Source organism: Xiphophorus maculatus, chromosome 3, assembly GCF_002775205.1.
Source record: "Xiphophorus maculatus strain JP 163 A chromosome 3, X_maculatus-5.0-male, whole genome shotgun sequence".
In the NCBI taxonomy this organism is placed as follows: domain Eukaryota; kingdom Metazoa; phylum Chordata; class Actinopteri; order Cyprinodontiformes; family Poeciliidae; genus Xiphophorus; species Xiphophorus maculatus.
In genome coordinates, this window is record NC_036445.1 from 19,197,132 (window position 1) to 19,215,772 (window position 18,641).

General features: G+C 41.7%; 1 protein-coding gene across 2 annotated transcripts; it reads left to right on the forward strand.

Moving 5' to 3' along the window:
- Positions 1-2,169: 2,169 nt before the first annotated feature.
- LOC102220066 (myocardin-like) lies at positions 2,170-18,039 on the forward strand. Of its 2 annotated transcripts, XM_023330463.1 has the most exons (16): positions 2,170-2,451; positions 3,373-3,519; positions 8,806-8,859; positions 10,868-10,923; positions 11,392-11,458; positions 12,189-12,314; positions 12,427-12,617; positions 13,751-13,891; positions 14,470-14,635; positions 14,722-14,887; positions 15,519-15,663; positions 15,747-16,346; positions 16,439-16,537; positions 17,005-17,127; positions 17,208-17,262; positions 17,342-18,039. In XM_023330463.1, exons 2-16 carry the CDS (start codon positions 3,465-3,467, stop codon positions 17,755-17,757), a joined length of 2,460 nt encoding a protein of 819 aa, XP_023186231.1. In that variant the 5' UTR covers positions 2,170-2,451; positions 3,373-3,464; the 3' UTR covers positions 17,758-18,039. The 2 variants fall into 2 exon arrangements, with proteins under 2 accessions (XP_023186231.1, XP_023186232.1); XM_023330464.1 differs by lacking the exon at positions 8,806-8,859.
- The last annotated feature ends 602 nt before the right edge of the window (positions 18,040-18,641 follow it).

An 18,641-nucleotide genomic window follows, 5' to 3' on the forward strand; every position in this document is an offset into this window, starting at 1 on the left:
TTGTGGTCCATTAGTTGTTTCACTGCAACCTTCACTGGAGAATACAGTGGCTCGCAAAAGTATTAACTATTTCCAAATGCTTTTTTTCCCTTCAAATTACTACCAGAAACTTGCATTGAGATTTTGTTTGGCTAACTCTAAAAACTGTGAGATAGGCTACGTTTATAGCATCTCTATCGGCTTCGCATTCGTATTGTAAGTATTTTTGTATTTTGTCAGCCTTTAACAAGAAGGTCCTGGAAGTTTGCTTACTGGTTATGCTGGTTTTCATCCACAGCTCAAAAATATGCATGCTGTTTTGTTAGCATACTAACAAATGTGTACATGAACGCATGTTTGTCATGTTTCTTGTTTCATCCAGCCCAGACATGAAACCTGTTCAGTGTGAACCCTGCCCCTTGCGTGGTGGTATTAAACTTTTACAATCCAAAGAAACCGAAGCTAAACGAGACTTAAATTAAGTTTAGACCCACAAATACTTCTGGGCCTTCGTGGGGGGAAAAGTTTACTGCAATTTCTAAAGAACTACCATTTTCTAACTAGTTTTAGGGTTTAAAATAAAATGGGGAAAAGAATAGCAAAAAGGTGGGTGGATATATTTCCTTCTATATGTTTTTTGTTATGTAAAAAAACAGTTTCCAACACATTGACAAAAAAAGAAAAAACAGATCCAAAAAATATATTAGTGGCACTTTTAGGATCTTTATGTTGTGAAAATTCAGTATAATTTTCCAAATAATAATAAAAAAACCTTATTGTATATATTTTTAAAACCACATGCGGGTCTCTATCGATTGTGGAGAGTACAAAAAGACATTTGTGGATACTGAGCCACAGATAATGGATGGCTGGCCAGAGAAACTTCTTCCATCTTTGCTTTTAACAAATTGCATTCTTTCAGCAATGACATTTCTTCTTGTGATTCTTCCAAATAGACTAGATTTGATCTTTAATGGAAGTCTGACTTAAACTTGTCTTATTTTTGTCTTGATCTGAGTTGTTCACAGAGCACCTGGACTTAAATTGAGAATAAGTTACACTAAAAAAGACTGGATTTAATTCAGGTGTATCGTGGAAAAGGCTTAAATATAAATGCAAACTGCACTCTTGAGGTTTTTTTCTTTTTAAACAAACTTCACAATTGTGTTATTTTGTCACTCCATTATATAGAATCCTAATAAATTGACGTTTGTGGTTGTAATGTAACAAAATGGGATGCCGTTTATTGAACATGAACACTTCCTCAAGTATTTCGAGGATCTCCACATCAGATAAAACTGATCTAACCTCTTTTTTTCCTCTCTTTCAGGACCTGCTCTCCTGACCAACCGGCTTGTTGCTTCATCCTCTCCTCCTCGCCGTCCTCTCTCTTCGCCTCCCCTCCCTCTTCTCCATGACCTGCTGAACCAGCACACACACCGGCTTGTCTGTCAAACTGTAGGAACAGGTGCTCCAGCTACAGACTCACTTACCCCATTTCCCCCCCTCCCTCTGACAGCCTATAGTTACACATGTAAAAGCGTGACCGGGCACATGCAGGCAGACCCTCCCCTGTTCGTCCCCCCAGCTGAGCTTGAACACTGAGGTGAAACTCAGGTGATTTCGCTTGACGGCCGGTGCATATAGACGCTATAAAGCGTGCAGACTTACTGACCTGTGACTTTCCACGGTGCCGCACGCACGCACGCACGCACGCACACACACACACACACACACACACACACACACACACACACACACGTGCATGTACACACACTACTAAATCACTTTACCGAGTGACCCAAAGGTATCTTGACAGGAGCATATGAGCCTGCAGTCCTGCTGCAGCACATAATTTGACGTGAGTCCAAAACACTCCAGGGCTTCTCCTGTTGCTGTGTAATAAACTGTCTTCTTATCCTGGTTTCACTTTTCTAACCATCACATTATGTGCCAGTTCAGCTCCTCGCTTTAAAGAACTGCACTAATTTTTATCTGTGGTTCTGCTCCTGTCAGAGTCAAGTACAAACATGAGAGCAGCTCGCCCGTCTTTGAGCTTCTGTCAAGCAGCCAGCAGGTGTCAGGGGAGGGTGACTGGCTTTGAGGGAGGAGGGCGAGGATGGGAGACGAGGTCATAAAGTGGGGGTGGGGGGGTGAGGCTTGACAGTCCCTCACAGTTGGCACCGAGGATCTGTGATGCTTCAGGGGCGGACGGGGCAGAGGGAGAGAAGTTTTGAGAGTGAGGGGACGGAGAAACTGCAGAGCCTTCTCCTCCTTGCTTCTGCACCTTCAGGACAAAGAGCCAAGAAGTGTGGAAACAGGAGAAAAAAAGACATGAAAAGAACATGAAAGACAGAAAGTGTCATTAACCGCACTACGAAGTTCTCTCTCTTCCCTCCGTCTTGCACCTCTCTCAATTTAATCTTAAAGCCACTCCAATTTCCCCCGAGAGACTCAATTCTCCCTTTTCCTGTAAGTATTCTCTTTCATTCTCTTGCTTTTATTCTCTTAGCGTTCGCAGCTCCTTCTTGTACCTTGGTGCCCTGCAGTCGAGCCTCTCCTCTGCCAGACATGAAATCTCAATCAACTTCTTGTTGCTTGATGGCAGTAATGAGCGAGTGGCCTCGTTTTGGACCCCTTCAATCATAAATAAGCAAAGTCGGTGTGTGTTTATGGAAACGGGGACTAGGAGGAGCTGAATTAGCATGCATCACCTCAGCTATTCCACAGCATGTGTGTGTGTTTGCACACTCAAACGGACTTCCTCTGGGTGTTCTGCTGCCGGCTATTTCTCGGATCAATATTGTTAATAGGTTGTGTGTGCGCGTGCTGATGCGGCTTATGCAGATTTCCAGCTCTCTCTGTTTGAGTCAGCCCTTCTTCCTTCAGCTCACAAGCTGCTGTCACTGTGTAGCTATGTGGCGGCGCGCTGTAGGTGTTGTGACTTCATGTTTGTCCGTCACAATCAGGCTCCTCGGGGCCCTGATCTCTCAGGATCCGCGGGGCTTTCTGTCTCCGTCACTCATCCGAGCTTAGCACCCCTCTTCTTCTTCCTCTTCCTCCTCTTGGCTCCTCGCTCTGCCTCTTGTCTGTTTAATTCTGTGTGTCGTTAGCTGTGTCTCTGGCTGTGGGTGGGCCTCTGTGACACTCAGTGCGATTATGACAGGCTGTCTGCAGGGAGGCCTGCTGCTTCCAGAGCTGCTCGCCATAGAGTTCAGTTAGCCTGCAGGTCTGAGACGTCTCCATTTCCTGCTATGTCTATCGCTGCTGTGCCTGGGTGTGTGTGTGTGTTTGTGTGTGTGCCTCTATCAATATATTATCTCTATCAGTAGATTAATAAGCATCTGTCTCTCCACCTCCCGTCCCTCCTTGGCTCTGATGTTTCCTGAGCAGCGAGAGACAGGACAGAAGCCCATTCCACCTGGTAGGGCGACGCAAGGAACTTCCTCTTTCTCCTGGCTCCACTTCCTTTGCTCCACTCCGCCATGACTCTCCTGGCCTCCGAGAGGTCGCTTCTCATCAGGAACAAGTTCCGGTCAGGTGAGAGCCAGCCGGACGTTAATCATGCGGGTTAAAATTGCTTTGCCACAATATTAGCTTTCCATTTCAGATACTGTTTTCACTATAATCAGAAATATGTGAATGTCTGTCATTTTATGTTAGCAAGAGTTGAACACAGCAATTTAAGAACTTCAGTAAGACATAAGGTAGGACATAATAGTGAAGTAGAAGGGGAAGGTTTTCTACATTTTTTATAAACAAAAAGAGAGTAGTGTGCATCTGTATTTAGCACCTTACACTCTGGTACCCTGTAGTAAAATCCTTTCGAAGTAATTATCTGTCTAGATGTTTAAGCCAGACTTAAGTTATAAAGCAGTTTCTCAAAGTTTGGAAATTGCAGTTCTCAGTTCAAACCACCAAACAAAAAATAAGACTTATTATGGCACAAATGAAAACATATCAAGACATGGCTGTCCATCTAAACTGCAAAGTTGGACAAGGAGAACATCTGTCAGAGAAGCAGCCAAAAAAAGAGTAAATGATTGGTGATAGAAAGTCATACAAAGTTTGGTTTGAAGCTTAAAAACTAGTGGATGAAAGTGGCTGCTTGAAGATAATTTTCAGGCCCGCCTGTAAAGCTGTGTGTGGTGGAAAACTAACTCTACCCATTACCCTGAAACTTCAAGCTTGCAATGAAACACGGTGGTGGCAGCAGCATGCTTTTGTGATGCTTCTTTTCAGGAGATACCAGGAAGCTCGTCAGAGCTGATGGGAAAATTCACAAAGCTAAATAAGACAGTCATGAAATGAAACCTGTTACAGGCTGCAAATGATCTGAAACTGAACTGGACCTTCCAGCAGGACAAAACCTGCAGCCAGAGCTAAAGATTCAGAGCATATTTACATACTAGAATGGCTCAGTTAAAGTCCAGACATGAATCCAGTTAAAAATCAATGGTAATACTATTAAAGCTATTTTGCAAAAAATTAAAAAATTGAGTGGAAAAAGTCAGTTTCCAGGTGGTGAAGAGATACCCTCATAAGTGGTAACTGCATTAAATAATAACCAGATAAGCCATAAACAACGATGGAGTTTGCATTTCTAGCTACTAAAGTGTACAATAACTGAAATAAGGAATAGTAAACTTTGAGTGTATGGAGATTCCTTCAAAACATTGGCCAAGTCATGTAGAAATCTGCATAAAATTTGACAATATGGATGAATTTTAGGTGTAAAATTAATTACAGTTTTTGCAAGAAAACAGAATCAGTGTGGATGAATTATGAACCAAACTGCACAGATTTGAACACAACTGTATGGTCTTTTTTCTCTTTCTCTCAGCAGATACTAGAAGCTGCTGTTTTCACTATGAAATAGGCCATTGAGTAATGTATTGTCATGGTATCATTTTGTGTTGAAGTATCAGAATATCACAGTATTTACACAAAAATATAAAACAGTGGCGTTCAAAGTCGGCATCCTGCGTGTTTTAGTTCTCCCACTGGTTTAAAGCACCCGGATCAAATGACGGCTCATTAGAAGGTTTAAGAAGAACATCGACATGCTGAAGAGGTTGTTACTACCAGCAGGGAGAGATCTAAAACATGCAGGATGCCGGACCTCCAGGACCCACTTTGGGCAGCCCAGATATAAAACAAAACAAACAAAAGATTAAACATTATCAAATCAATTTGATTAAAAAGAGTTGAGTGATATGTGCGGCTGGTTTAGTATCCAGTCCATGGCATGCGTTTGTCACCAGTGATATATAAAATGACTTGAAATCTTGGTGTTAACAGGATAAAATGTGGTTCTTTTCAGAATTGAGTGGTGAAACCATAGCGACACCACTTCACTGCACCGCTGAATTTGTTGTTGACTACTTCTGTGCACTTGTGCAGCAGAATTGGTTGGACAGGGAGGAACAGATCAAACACTTGTCATCTTCTCACATTGGAGAAAGATTTCAAAATCAGGATTTTCAAGTGACAGGTCTCTCCCTTAGGCCGACTTTACTCCACCGTCGTGGTGTGTGTGTGTAGCATGTGTGTAACCTTGCGGTGAGAGGCGGTTTATTCAATTCCTATGTCAACAGATTAGAGGGTCTACAACATGACACACTTGGTCTCTGCTGTGGCTCAATCTGGGTTGCAGTTGCACATTTTCAGTGCATCAGCGCATTTTCTGTTGAGTTGAAAGTTGTAACTTGGATCCTGCGAACTACTGATACAGCTGAATATTTTTGTTTATTGAGAAACAAATAAACAAAAGCGGAGACTGTATTCTAAAAAATTAAATTGGATCCAGATTCAATCAAATTCATTCTAATCCATTCAAATCATTTAGACAGATTCTGACAGAATTACAAACATCTCAACAGAATACCGTCAGATTTAATGGATAATTTTTTCGCCAGTTGCTAAAGCTGTCCATCTAAGAAAGCGCCGCTGACTGCATCAAGTCACTGACCTTAAAGCAAACCTGAGGATCCCCACGAAGTATGAGATGGAGAATTACCCCTTTTTAACAGGAAGACACTTCCAGTTAAACCAGACCCAGAATCTGCTATCTGCTGCGACTGGCTGAAGGTTAAGAGAACAGAAACAAAATAACTGAAGCAAAAACAAAGAGAACACAGATGATACCAGATGATGCTTAAAAACACCACTGTCTTGCAACGTTTGGATGCATGCATGGCTTTCTCAAACATATCTGAATCAAATGAATGATTACTGAACAGGTCTTTGCCAAGGAGATGATTAAGATAAATAAGTGTTACAGTGAAAATGCCTCCAAAAGATGCAGAACATCTCAGTGTTGCAGAACCCTGGTTTAAATCAAGGGGTGCTCATTATCAAAGGCACAACTTCACAAAATTCTCAAGATTATTGAGCTAGCAATAATCTCCACATGGACACATACACAAAGGTCCAACAACATCCTTTCCCTGGAGGGTTCTCAACGTTTGCTAGAAGTACAACAGGTGACATTCTGGCTGACTTTAGTTGTGCTCTGTGGTGAGATGTTGGTACCATTTCAAGACGAACACAAACAAACCGTGATAAAGAGCTACAAAGCATTAGCAGCCAAAGCATGTTATTTCTCTGACATTTCTTAAAAGAGAAGTGCAGAGAAAATCCGGTGAACTTCTACAAACTTAAGGAGAAGAAGTCGTTAAACAAGTCCTGCTGGATGCATACGCCACGATTTATTTACCTCAGCAGTTTTAAATTTGATCTGCAGTGGATTTGCTAACTGTTGTTTGTAGTGACCAGACTCACTACTGTTGGCACTACAAGCTAGTAGCACTGTATTGTTCAGCAGTTTCTGCTTTCAAAGTGTAGCAATATGTTCCTTAAAGAAGGTTGATGCCTTACATGCAAGGTAGCCATATTGAATTTGAATGTCAGTATTTTCAAAAAAACAAAAAATAAAATAAAAAAGAAACCCTTAATTTTCCATTTGGGACTTTTTGGGACCTTTCTGTTGATATTTACCTGGATACTTGGGCTTCTGAGTAAAAAAGGAGCATAAAATTACCCGGCATGCTTATTCGAGTCAGGCAGTGCCTTTGGATAAGTTCGTTTTTCTTTCAGTTTTTTTTGTTGTTTTTTTCAAGACAGACTACAACCAAATTACTTTTGTTGAACTGCTTTAAAATGTCTCTAGTTAAAATTTAGCGTTTACTGCAGTGATACTTGTTATAAAAGTTTGAGAGCCACTGCCATACTATGCACCCAGGGGATTCAGGTGGTGTAAAACCACTACAAAACATGGAAGATAAGAGTGTTAAAACAATGGTTGACACTGATGTCATCAATAAAAAATGAAAGCCTGGGCGTGCCGTGGTGGCGTAGGGGTTAGTGCGACCCGCATTTGGAGGCCTTGAGTCCTCGACGCGGCCGTCGTGGGTTCGACTCCCGGGCCCGACGACATTTGCCGCATGTCTTCCCCTCCTCTCCTTCCCTGTTTCCTGTCAGCCTACTATCACATAAGGGACACTAGAGCCCACAAAAGACCCCCTGGAGGGGTAAAAAAATGAAAGCCTTGGGTGAATTTGGCTTCTCCACACAAATTTTAGTCATTTTGCCATTTGCATTAAGATAATAAGCATAAAAAAATAAGCTGGAGAGGTTGGAAAAAAGTCTATTTGGATTTCTTAACTGGGCCAGTGAACACAACTCTACACTAACACTGGACCTGATACTGTAAATAATAAAAAAAAAACTACGCACCACTTGCTTTTACTAACAATAATAAAACCTTAAAAGGTGCTTCTGCATGACATCCTTTTGGGATTCAACAGCCACTCTGCCACAAACAACCTTTCCATCACTGCATATTTTAATGCTACATTTCCTGCAACTTGTAGCGGCTGCTGAATTCCCAGGCAGCTGTCGTGAATGGCTGCAAAATAGAAAGGCGAGAAAATGACAGTCCCCTAGGTGTTCAAACAGCTGCTGGAAAACAGGATTCTTTAGGCAGCTGCTCTGCTCCAAATCTCGTCTGTACATACATGAGCTGTTTCCAGTAAACGTCTCCAAAGGAAGCGTCGTGACTGGGCATTTGGGAATATTATAGTCTGTTTGGGCTGTGATCTTTTTTATTAGTAGGCCTTCATCACAACTGGTGTAGCAGAAAATGCTCATTTTCGAGTTTTACTGGGAGGCAAAATTAGTTTTTGAGAACTTTGAAGAAGCATGATTTCCCTGTTTGATCCTGACCTTCACCAACATTTAGTTTTGAGAGGATTAGAAGCGAAGTCAAAGGTTTGCATGGCATCTACAGTTCAAACAACAAATGAATAGTTGAAACTGAGCTGACAAACTTGTTTCAGACAACAATTTAATTCCAGATTACCACACTTTCATACTGAGAGAGAGGAAATCAGGAAGACTGCGGCTAGCAGCACAAACGAGCATGACGTGAGCAGGACAGGATGTATGAGAGGCTTGTGAAGAGAGCGGGACAGCTGAAGGGGGGATGGGACCAACAGAAATAGATTTACAGAGGGATAAATAGAAACCTCAACCTCCTCCCTGCTGCGCTGCCCCCTCCCCACCTGCTTTCTCAGGTCTCTCAGGTCTCAGTACACACCAAAGTGTACCAGAGGCCCAGCTGTACCCTGCTTCACCTGTGTGTTTTATGTGATAAGCATTAAAGAATATATTCTCCATCTACAGGCTAATTGATTTACAAGCATGCATTATTGAGCTGTTGGTAAAGTGCCTTGGATTGATTGCTTTCTGCTTTTCTTTGGCTGAATTTCTGTTTCCAGATCTGTCTTTCTCTCAGCACAGCTCATCATCTTTGTTTTGTTTCAGTCCTGCAGCTGAGGATTCAGAACCGAAGGCTGAGCGAAATCAATGCAGACCCAGGTTAGCTTGCGTTATTAACCTTTGATTGAGTGCTCTGCTCTGGCAGCAAGCTGCATGTGTTGTTAACCACGGCAGAGCCACCGCTTTTAAATCAAAGACGATGCAAATCTCATTTACTTTTTCATATTAACCTTTTGTGAAAATGGCAAAACCTTTAAAAACATGATGTTTTAATCCACCAGGGTGACGCAATAGATGGCAATAATAGCAGAGAAAATATTATAGCATTTATTTTACTGTTCATCTTTCTCTGCAGCAGTAAAATCACAAATTGAGAAATTTAGACACACTAACAAGGTTCTTAGGGCCTGTGAAAGAGAAACAGGCCCACAGCACCCAACCCTAACCCTCCACACATTTACACCTTGATAGTAGAACAGAATCACTTCTTTTTTCTGCCATGAATCTCAGTTATAGATAGTGTCCACTGGATGTTATGGAGATTTTATCTCATTTTCACACTGCAAATACACAAAGTCTTACTAAGTACTTTTGTCTGGTTTCATGTGCAAATATCTTAGTACACTTGAAAAAAGACAAAATTAACTTGCCTTAATTAGGAGCTTGTTTAAGTCAGTAACTCCTTAATATTGTTGAAAATGTTCTAGTTACACTGGCAGATTATTTCACTTATAACTTGAGAAAAAACATCTTGTTATAAGTGAGAAAATCTCCCAGTGAAACTAGTACTTTTTTTTATCAATATGAAGAAATTAAACTGCACTGACCTGTGTTGTACCGCTCAGTGGAAACAAAGCTCCAGGTTTCCACTCTGAGCTGCAGTTCTCTATAAGTGAACTTTAGACATTGTTACTTCTTACACTTTTCTGTTTATTCTGTGTGATTGGGAGATAAACCTCATCTAGTCTTGCTTGTAACAACTTCAGTTCATTTAAACCAGGGGTCCCCAAACTTTCTCCTGTGAGGGCCACATAACTTGTCCCTTCTCTGATGGGGGCCGGGGTCATTTTGTAACAGAAAAAGTGTGACGATTGTAAGAGTGATAAACATAAAAATGTATTGTTTTTCAGAAAGCACAATCAAATAACCTTTTCTGGATTCTTCAGAGAACAAAAGTCAGGAAATAACACTATTTATGAAATAAATAATAACCAAATAACACTGGGTTCTCCACATAAAAAAAAGGGTTAGGGTCAATTATATGCATGTATAAAATAGTTACTAACTAATAGTTAATAATAAATAAAGTTCATTACTAAGGAACATTTTATTGCAAAAGTCCAACTTATCAAATAAAAATGCACATATATGAAAATACTCTGGTATTGTTCAGGGGGCCGGACCAAATGTGGAGGCGGGCCGCATCTGGCCCGCGGGCCGTAGTTTGGGGACCACTGATTTAAACTTTTAAATTATTGCTGTAACTGAGAAGTTTAGGTATTTTCTTGTGGTCATTTGTTGACCAATAATTTGTTGAGACATTTGCAAAAACGTGTGGTAGTTTTCCCTCCACTAAATAAACTATTTTGAGTGTAAAATTGCACTTCTGCAGCCGAGTATGAATATATTTCAGAATAAATGGTGTAAGTCAAAATAAAACCCTGAGGGCTGAATGGTTTTGTTGATGCCCACCTGAAGGGTTGAAAACAACTTAAAAGTTGGCAAAACTATCGGCAACCAGATTTAAAAGAAGTTGCACAAGTCTAAGAAGTAATTCTCACTTTTGTTGGTTCATAGATACAGATTTAATAAAGTCAAGTGTAAATGCAGAATGCTCCTAACACATTGTCAGTTGTCTCTATTAGAAAGACATAGAGGAGTCAATATCTGAATGTATTTAGAAATGTTGAAATAGAAAAAATGACACAATAGTCTACGGATCTTCACTTCTACGGTTCTTCATGCTGTAACTTGCAGGGATGAGTGGAAAATCTGAAGGTTTTCAGTGGATTTTATTTCCATCATCCACTTCTTTTAATTTCTAAAACTATAAGTAAGAACACATTTTGTTTTTTTACATCCTGTTATTCATATGTTTTGTCTGCAGGGTTGAAATCTGCCTCCACTCACCAGAAAACAGAGAAAAGGCGGAGTGAAGCTCATGTAAGTTGTACAATATAATATAACAAGTCATGTATTTTAAGCCATACAAACTTCCGATGTTGACTGTATGTGGGAGAATATAATAAACGCTTTAGCGTAGGACCCAAAAAATGACTTTCTTAAAATTTCTTAAAACTTTAACTTTTGCAAATCAACGCAATAATTTGAAACATCTCTTGATCTTTCATAATTGATGCATGAGGCTTTTGCGGCCATCTAACTATACCCCCCCCCCAAAAGATTGCTTTTTATAAATATCCTTAGAGGATATTTATATATTTAGGGCAACTACTAAAGATCCATTTATTTAGAGAAGTGACAACAGGTTTGTTTGATAAAAAGAATAAAGTTGGAGCGAATTGAGAATCTTTGCAGCTCTGTGTAATGCCAGTCATATTACGAATATAGAAAGCTGTGTAATAAAGCTGGACTCATTTGAATAAACTGACCTAATGTTTTCTGATGCAGCGTCAAACTGAGGACGGCGTCACTCAGAAGTTGCCCCCTGGTGGTCTGAGCGCTGAAACTGCACAAGGTGATGCCAAGCCGACGGTGAAGCTGCTGTCTGCTTCTTGCTTTACTCTCTCTGCCTTCAGCTTTGTGCACAATAACAGATTTGCCCTCTTGGTACTCCGTCTCTGTCTGCGTTACATCTGCTGTACAGCAGCTGAGGGTGTGTGTGTGTGTAGGCGTGCGTGTGTGTCACAGTGTACTGTGCTTCACTATCTGTGAAACTAAGATGTGACCTTGTTGCATAGTGTAATGCTGCTTTAAAAGAAGCCGACACATCAGTGACTGACAGCACATGATAATCTGACAATCGCAGTCATCATTTCTTCTCCCTCTAATCTCTTCCTCTTCTAAACTCTCATCTTCTTCATTTCCATACCCCCTAACCCTGCCTTTGATTTAAAAGAGCTATTATTATAGTATCAGGCATTTCAAAAAGATGTAATTTCTCTAAAAGCTCTTTCTTCTGACATTTAAAAAAACAGTGAGAGGGACTGTGTGTGCACACATCCAAGGCGACACATTTCCCTGTGGGAAAAAGTGTTTACTATTTCCTGATGCCTCTGCTGGTTTGGACTGGAACTCGCTGCCTGTGGCGAAGCTGTTCTGCACACTCACATCACATATGTTCTCTAGTCCTGTTGCTTCCCTTTCTCCAATCTTCTCTCTCTCTCTCTCCGTCTGCACTGATCTCCCATCTGTCCTGTTCTCTCCTTTTAATCTGCAACATTCCTCCTTCTGTCTTCCACCCGTAGAGAGGACTGTATGTGGGGCCCTGAGGCAGAGGAAGGCTCGCCCCTCACAGACCCTCACTGAGAGGATCCAGCTACCTCCAGCAGCCACAGAGCAACAGCTTGAGCACACGTTGCCCCTGGAGAATGGTAAATAAATACTCGGCAACACACATACCGACTCATTTGGAAACAAATTCTTCCCAAAATCCTGTTTCCTTGCTGTTTTGATCTTGCATTCCTGGACCGGTGATTTCCTCAGGTCTTGCCTCGTTCCCCGCTGATGTCTTCGAAGAGGACATCTCTTCCTCCATCTCGTCTTTAAACACGGAGCAACATGCCGCTCTCCAAGCCCCATCTATTTCCTCCCTGCCAGGCCTCCCAGTTGACCAACCACTAAGTGACTGCTCAGCTGTGGGCCTGACCCTTAATAACAATCCCAGTCATGCACAGGTATTGAAGACAGCAGAAAGCCATTAACACCACTGTCTGGTGAATGACCCTGTCAGAAACTTGCATATCTGCATTGTTTTTTACCGTGTGACTGCATGAAACTTTAAATAAATACTTCAGCTCCGTTTTTCTCTGCATCTGACACTGAACATTTGTAATTATCAAGTTAAATCAGACTGACACAGTCCTGGGATGAAAATCTTGTTGCAGGAGGATTGTAGCTTTGAGATACTACATGTAAATAAGATAAGACTCACTGCAATAAAATGTAAACGTCAATTACCCAGTATGAACAACACTTAACCTGATGCTACCCCATGCAAACACTCTCAACTCGGATGAAAATGTTAGCTGTCTTTGCAAACTTAATGCTTGAAGTGGCTCCAACTGCCTGCAGTCCAACCTATATTTTGATTAATTCGGCTAATACTGAATACTCATTTATCTATTTTATCAATTTAAAACCGCTTTTATTTTGTTGTGTGTTTTTCTCTGTTCATGTATTTTGAGATTTTTATCTCGAAAGGTGCCAGGTAAAGATTTACTTACTTTAACCACAAGGGGGTGATCATAGCATGTGCAAAGATCATTGAACTTTCATCCCAAGATGGTTTGAAGATCATTACGTATGATTTAAAAAACAAACAAACAAAAAAAACAACTAACAGCCCCTAAATCTACATTTCCAGGGGTTTAACTGTCCCAGTTATCCCAACTGAGTTTCTGTATTTCTGAAACCTAAACAAACATATCAATAGCTTTAACAAAATTTCTGCATAAACTCAAACTGTTAGTTATGATAATCCACCATATTACCCATAAATGATTGAGGCCCCACCCACCTGGCAATGTATAATTCTTAACAATCGTAGTTAAGACTAATTATTTGTATCCTTCAAGTTTGTTCTCAGACGAGTTATAATTTGAGTTTGCCACGCTGTATATCTGTATATATCTAATATACATTTTGCCAGTATATTAGATATACATTGTCAAAAACATGTAACATTTGAAATACAATAAAGATGATTCATTTCTAAAATGGGTAAAGTTAGCTTTTTTTTCTTCTTGCTTTACAAACAGAAAAATGTCATTATTTTTCTGAAATGCACTTTGTTTCTTTATGCTTTCAGTCCGGTTTGACGTTGCTTCCGGCAACCGCGGGCATCAGACAACCTCTGAGCGTGACGCTGGGCGAATCAAACTCCTTGGCACCAACTGGAAGACCAAACGGGATGTTCCTGACCTCTCAGACGACACCCCTGCTGCCAAAGGTATCATCCAGTCTCAGGACAAGATCATTTCAGTTTGGTTCTTGTTAGTTCTATCAACGTTTTTGTATATATATATATATATTTTTATTAATCTGGAAGATACAGTTATAGCAAAACGCAAATAAATATATCTCAAAGTAATCTAAAATAATAATTTACTCATGCATATTTTCTGGTGGCATTCACAGCATGTGTACAACAAAGTACACAAGAAAAGCGCTGTGGTGTTCTTTAACCTAACAGGATGGTCAATCCTGTATTTTTTTCTGTACTAAGCTGCCCTGCAGTCATTACTGTCACTTTGTACTTCTGGGGGAAGTCGGTGCTTGCCATGTAGGTTAACATATTCACACATAAACCCCGGTGGTGTAGGTCAGAGGCGGCACACAGTGTCATCAGGACATTTGTGAGGCATTTACACATAAAAAATGTAACCTTAGCAAGGGCCAAACATGTCAAATATTTTACAATAAGCTGACATTTCCAATGAAATTCTCCATGTGGAAAGTATTCACTTGTAGTATGTAATATACTGTAGCTACTGTTTAGAGAGATGTTGGCAATGTGTGTGTTTACAGACAGCTCGGCCTCCCAGCCCGATCTGCCCCTCGTCTTTGCCCCCTCCCCTAAACTTCAATCACCTTACCCGCCCACGGAAACCTCGGGACATCAAACCCAAGATGAAGAAACTCAAGTATCATCAGTACATTCCTCCAGACCAGAAGGGAGCGTCTGGGACTGGAGGTGCTAAACTTAAGCTCTACTTTTCTCCATTTATTGCAAAAATATTCCTTCATTTTGCTAACATGTTTCACTCCCATGTTTTCCAGCGGGAGGAGCTAAGCAGAGCAGCCCTGCCCCTACGCAGCCGCTAGACCCCGCCTACTCCCATCTGCTGAAACAACAGCAGGTCTTCCTCCAGCTTCAGATCCTGCAGAGTCAACAGCAGCAGCAGCAGCGACTACAGCCGCCGCAGCAGGTTACAGTTGTACCGAGGTATGCAAACAATAATGATGAACTGCACCTAATCAAAAAACCTTTTGGTAACTGCATTTTGCTTTCAGTCCAGCTTCATGAATATTGTTTTTCACGGAAGCTAAATCAGCAAATGTGCAACAGTTAGCGTTGCCAAATGAAGACAGAGTGTTTCTATACAAAAAGCAGAGTTTGTACATTTTGATGCCGTTATTCTGTTTGAACAAGTTCAAACATGGTCAAGGTAGCAAGAAAGCAGCAAAATTGCTCTTTTTGTAGTTTTTTGTGTTTATATTGTGGGTTTTCTCATTAAGTATCATTAAAGCAAAAAAAAAAGATGGCAAATGACAGGTTGAAAGTGAATATAAATCTTTCTAAAAACACACTTTATTCTTTTGAAATGCAAATCTAAGCCAAAAAAATTTGGGATAACAGGAAAAACATTTTGGAAAATGCAACATTTTTCCCCACTTGTTCAGATCTGAAAAACTTATGAGAGCAATGACTCCAAACAAATCCGGCATAAAACTACCAAAATTTAAAAGGTGTGAATCATCATAGATCAGGTGAATTGACCAACACCCAGCAGTGCAGATATCTGAATTACTTATCCAGACATTTACCTGAGTTGATCGCTCTTTCACTCCTCCAGTGGAGATCACAATGATCTAATGAAGTCTTGTGGAGCCTCACCGCTCAGCCTCCAACCTGTTCCTGCCACAACAAACCAAACTCAGACGGACGCAAATCTTACTTCCAAACCAGAGCTTCTTCCTGCAAATCTTGTTGATCTAACGGTAATACATATATATATATATTTTCCACTAATCATTTTTAATAACTAGAAGAAGCTGAAAATGCTTGTTGACCGTTCCCCCAGGTGTCGGAGTTGAGGCAGCAGCTGCGTAAACGTGGCCTTCCTGTCTCTGGAACCAAGCCGGCCTTGTTGCAGCGCCTTCGTCCGTTCCAGCTTCAGCACGCCTGCCCCACCCCGGCTCCTCTTAGCAAGCTGGGCACCAGCATGGAGCCCCTTAGTCCTTGTGCCCCGCTGCCACCTTGTCAGAGCCCTGGCTCCAGCCCCGGCTTCAGGCTGAGCTCACCCGGCAGCAGCCCGAACCAACAACTGTACATCCAAGACGGGGGGATTCCTAATGGGATTCTCAGTGACAGTCCCAACAGAGATCCAAATGGGACTCTGAACGCTGTCCCAAAAGCGTTCGCAGACGCTGCGTCAGTCAGTTTGGCAGGTGAACAGTGTGGTCTCAGCAGCACTGTGTTCTGGGATCCTGCTAGCACTGCATCAGGAACTCCAAGTCCCAGTTTGCCCATGTCGTCCTCCTCGCCCCTGCAGTGTGGGACTCCATGGAGAACCGACAGAGAACAGCAGCAGCAGGAACATTTAGAGCTGAGCGTGAAGCTGGAGAAGAGGGAGAGGAAGAGAAGCCGGCATACTGACTTCTACCTGCAAGCGGGTACTGAGGTGAGAAGTTTGAGTGTTTTGCCACAAAAGATTTGGAAAGCATGTGATATATTAGGGGTAGTACTGCATAAATGTGACTTCTCCCCAACCAGTCTGGGGAGGGATCCCTTCATCCGTTCCTGCAACAGGATCCGGGACGCCTAAAAAGGCAGGCAGAACTAAATGTGCAAACGGAGGTGCTGTTTGCTGAGGTAATATGCACAAGTCATAAAGACATAAAGTATGTTTTATAAAATATTCCTTGATAGTTTCTCATTTTAGCACTTTACAACCACAAACCTTCAGTATTTTATTGAGACTTTATCGACCAACACAAAGTGTTGCATAAATGTGAAGTGGAAGCAAAGTAATACATGGTGTTTGAATTTTTACAAAATCTGGACAAAGGTTCCAGTATGAGGAGAATATTGAGCAGTAAATTAGCCAAGAGGAATGAAATACATTAAAGTTTGCTGTTGTAACGTGAGAAAATCTAAAAAGTTCAAGAGGAATGAATACTTTGGCAATGTACTGTTAACGTTAAAAGCAATTACTCCAGTCTGCACTCTAAATCACTGTGCCTTAAAACATTTATCAAATTCCTCATGTGAATGAGCACTCATCCTCACCTGTCAACTGATTTAAACTGTCTTGTCCAATCATGTGATTTTGCCGCTAGCCGTGTGATGTGATTGGCCATGACTTCGAGCTGCCACTGCAGATTACAGCAAGTCCAGCTCAGACCTCACTTGGCGTTCGCAGCTTGGAGGAAGAGCTACAGGAGGCGATTCAGAAAGCCCAGGTTAGTCTGCAGAAAAAAGGAAGTCACTGAGAGATCTTTGAGTTCAGGACTGAAGCATCTTTTCTTCCTCTCTGCAACAGATGGACCCTCGACAGTCTATTGATGATATTCTAGATGAGCCACTTATTTGTGATGGTAAGTCTCAAAAAGGGAACTAGAAATACATTCTTAATGTCGTATCTGTCTAATCCTTTTGACTGTATCCTGCTTCCAGGCTCTCTTGAGGCCTCTGATCATAAATCTGCTGCACACTCACTTCCTGACCGCTCCCCTGCCCCTCAAACCAAGCAGCCCCAGCCTTTTCAGCAGCAAGATGACAACTTCCTGCCATCCCCTCTTTGTTCCTCTCTCTTACTGGAGCTCCCTCCGTCTCCTGCTGTAATAAACCCAAGCCAGGTTGTCCCTGCGCCTCCGCCTCTCCCAATCTGCACCTCCCCTTCGCCTTCGACTAGAAAGTCTCGGAAACGGCGGGCTCCTGCACAGTTTGACGCTGCCGATTGGCTCGAAACCCTCACGTCAGGCCTCCACCCCCTCACCCCGCCGAAACCTCCGTTTGTCGAGTCCGATTTTAGTCTGGATTCGGATCTGAATGTGAATCGAGTGCTCGATCTTTTGATAGAGCAGTGGTGAAGATGTAAAAGATGGTGTGTAAACATGGTGCCGTGAAAAAGTATTCATATCCCTCGAACTTTTCAACATGTTGTGACGTTGCAACTAAAAGTCTCAATTGTAATTTATTGGGATTTTGATGGATCAACACAAAGTTTTCAAAACACTTTACTTTAAAAATCTAAAAAGTGTGTCAGGTATTTGGATTCAGCCCTTCTTAGTGAGAGGACCAATTTTCAGTGCAAAACAGCTGCAGAGCGTCTAGAGCAGGGGTGGGCACTCCTGGTCCTCGAGGGCCGGTGTCCTGCAACTCTTAGATGTCTCCCTGGTCCAACACACCTGAATCCAACAGCTGAATCTCCTCCTAAGTGCAGTCAAGTTCTCCAGAGTCCTGTTAACGACCTCATTATTTGACTCAGGTGTGTTGAAGTAGAGATGCATCTAAAAGTTGCAGGACACCGGCCCTCGAGGACCAGGAGTGCCCACCCCTGGTCTAGAGGTATGTCTCATTTTGTCTATTCTTTTTTAAATATCTTAAGCTCCTTTAGACTGAAATAATATTATTTGTGAGCTTTAACTTTCAACACCATTTAGATTTTAAATTGAATTTAGGTTTAGACCTTTACCAGGCCTTTCTAACATATGAACGTGCTTTGATCTAAACCAATACATGGTCGCTGGGGCGGTATTTTTAGAGTTGTCGAAAGGTCAACCTTTTCTGAAATCTGAAAACTATGCTCCCTCGCCCAGCCTGATAGTTTACATCCGGGGTGTCCAAGCTGTGGCCCGGGGGCTATATGTGGCCCTTGAAATGATTTTGTTTGGCCCCTGACCACAAGTCAAGAATTGATGAATAAAAACATTTGGAAATGCTCTGTTTTTTTTAGTAAGGCAACAGCCTTTTT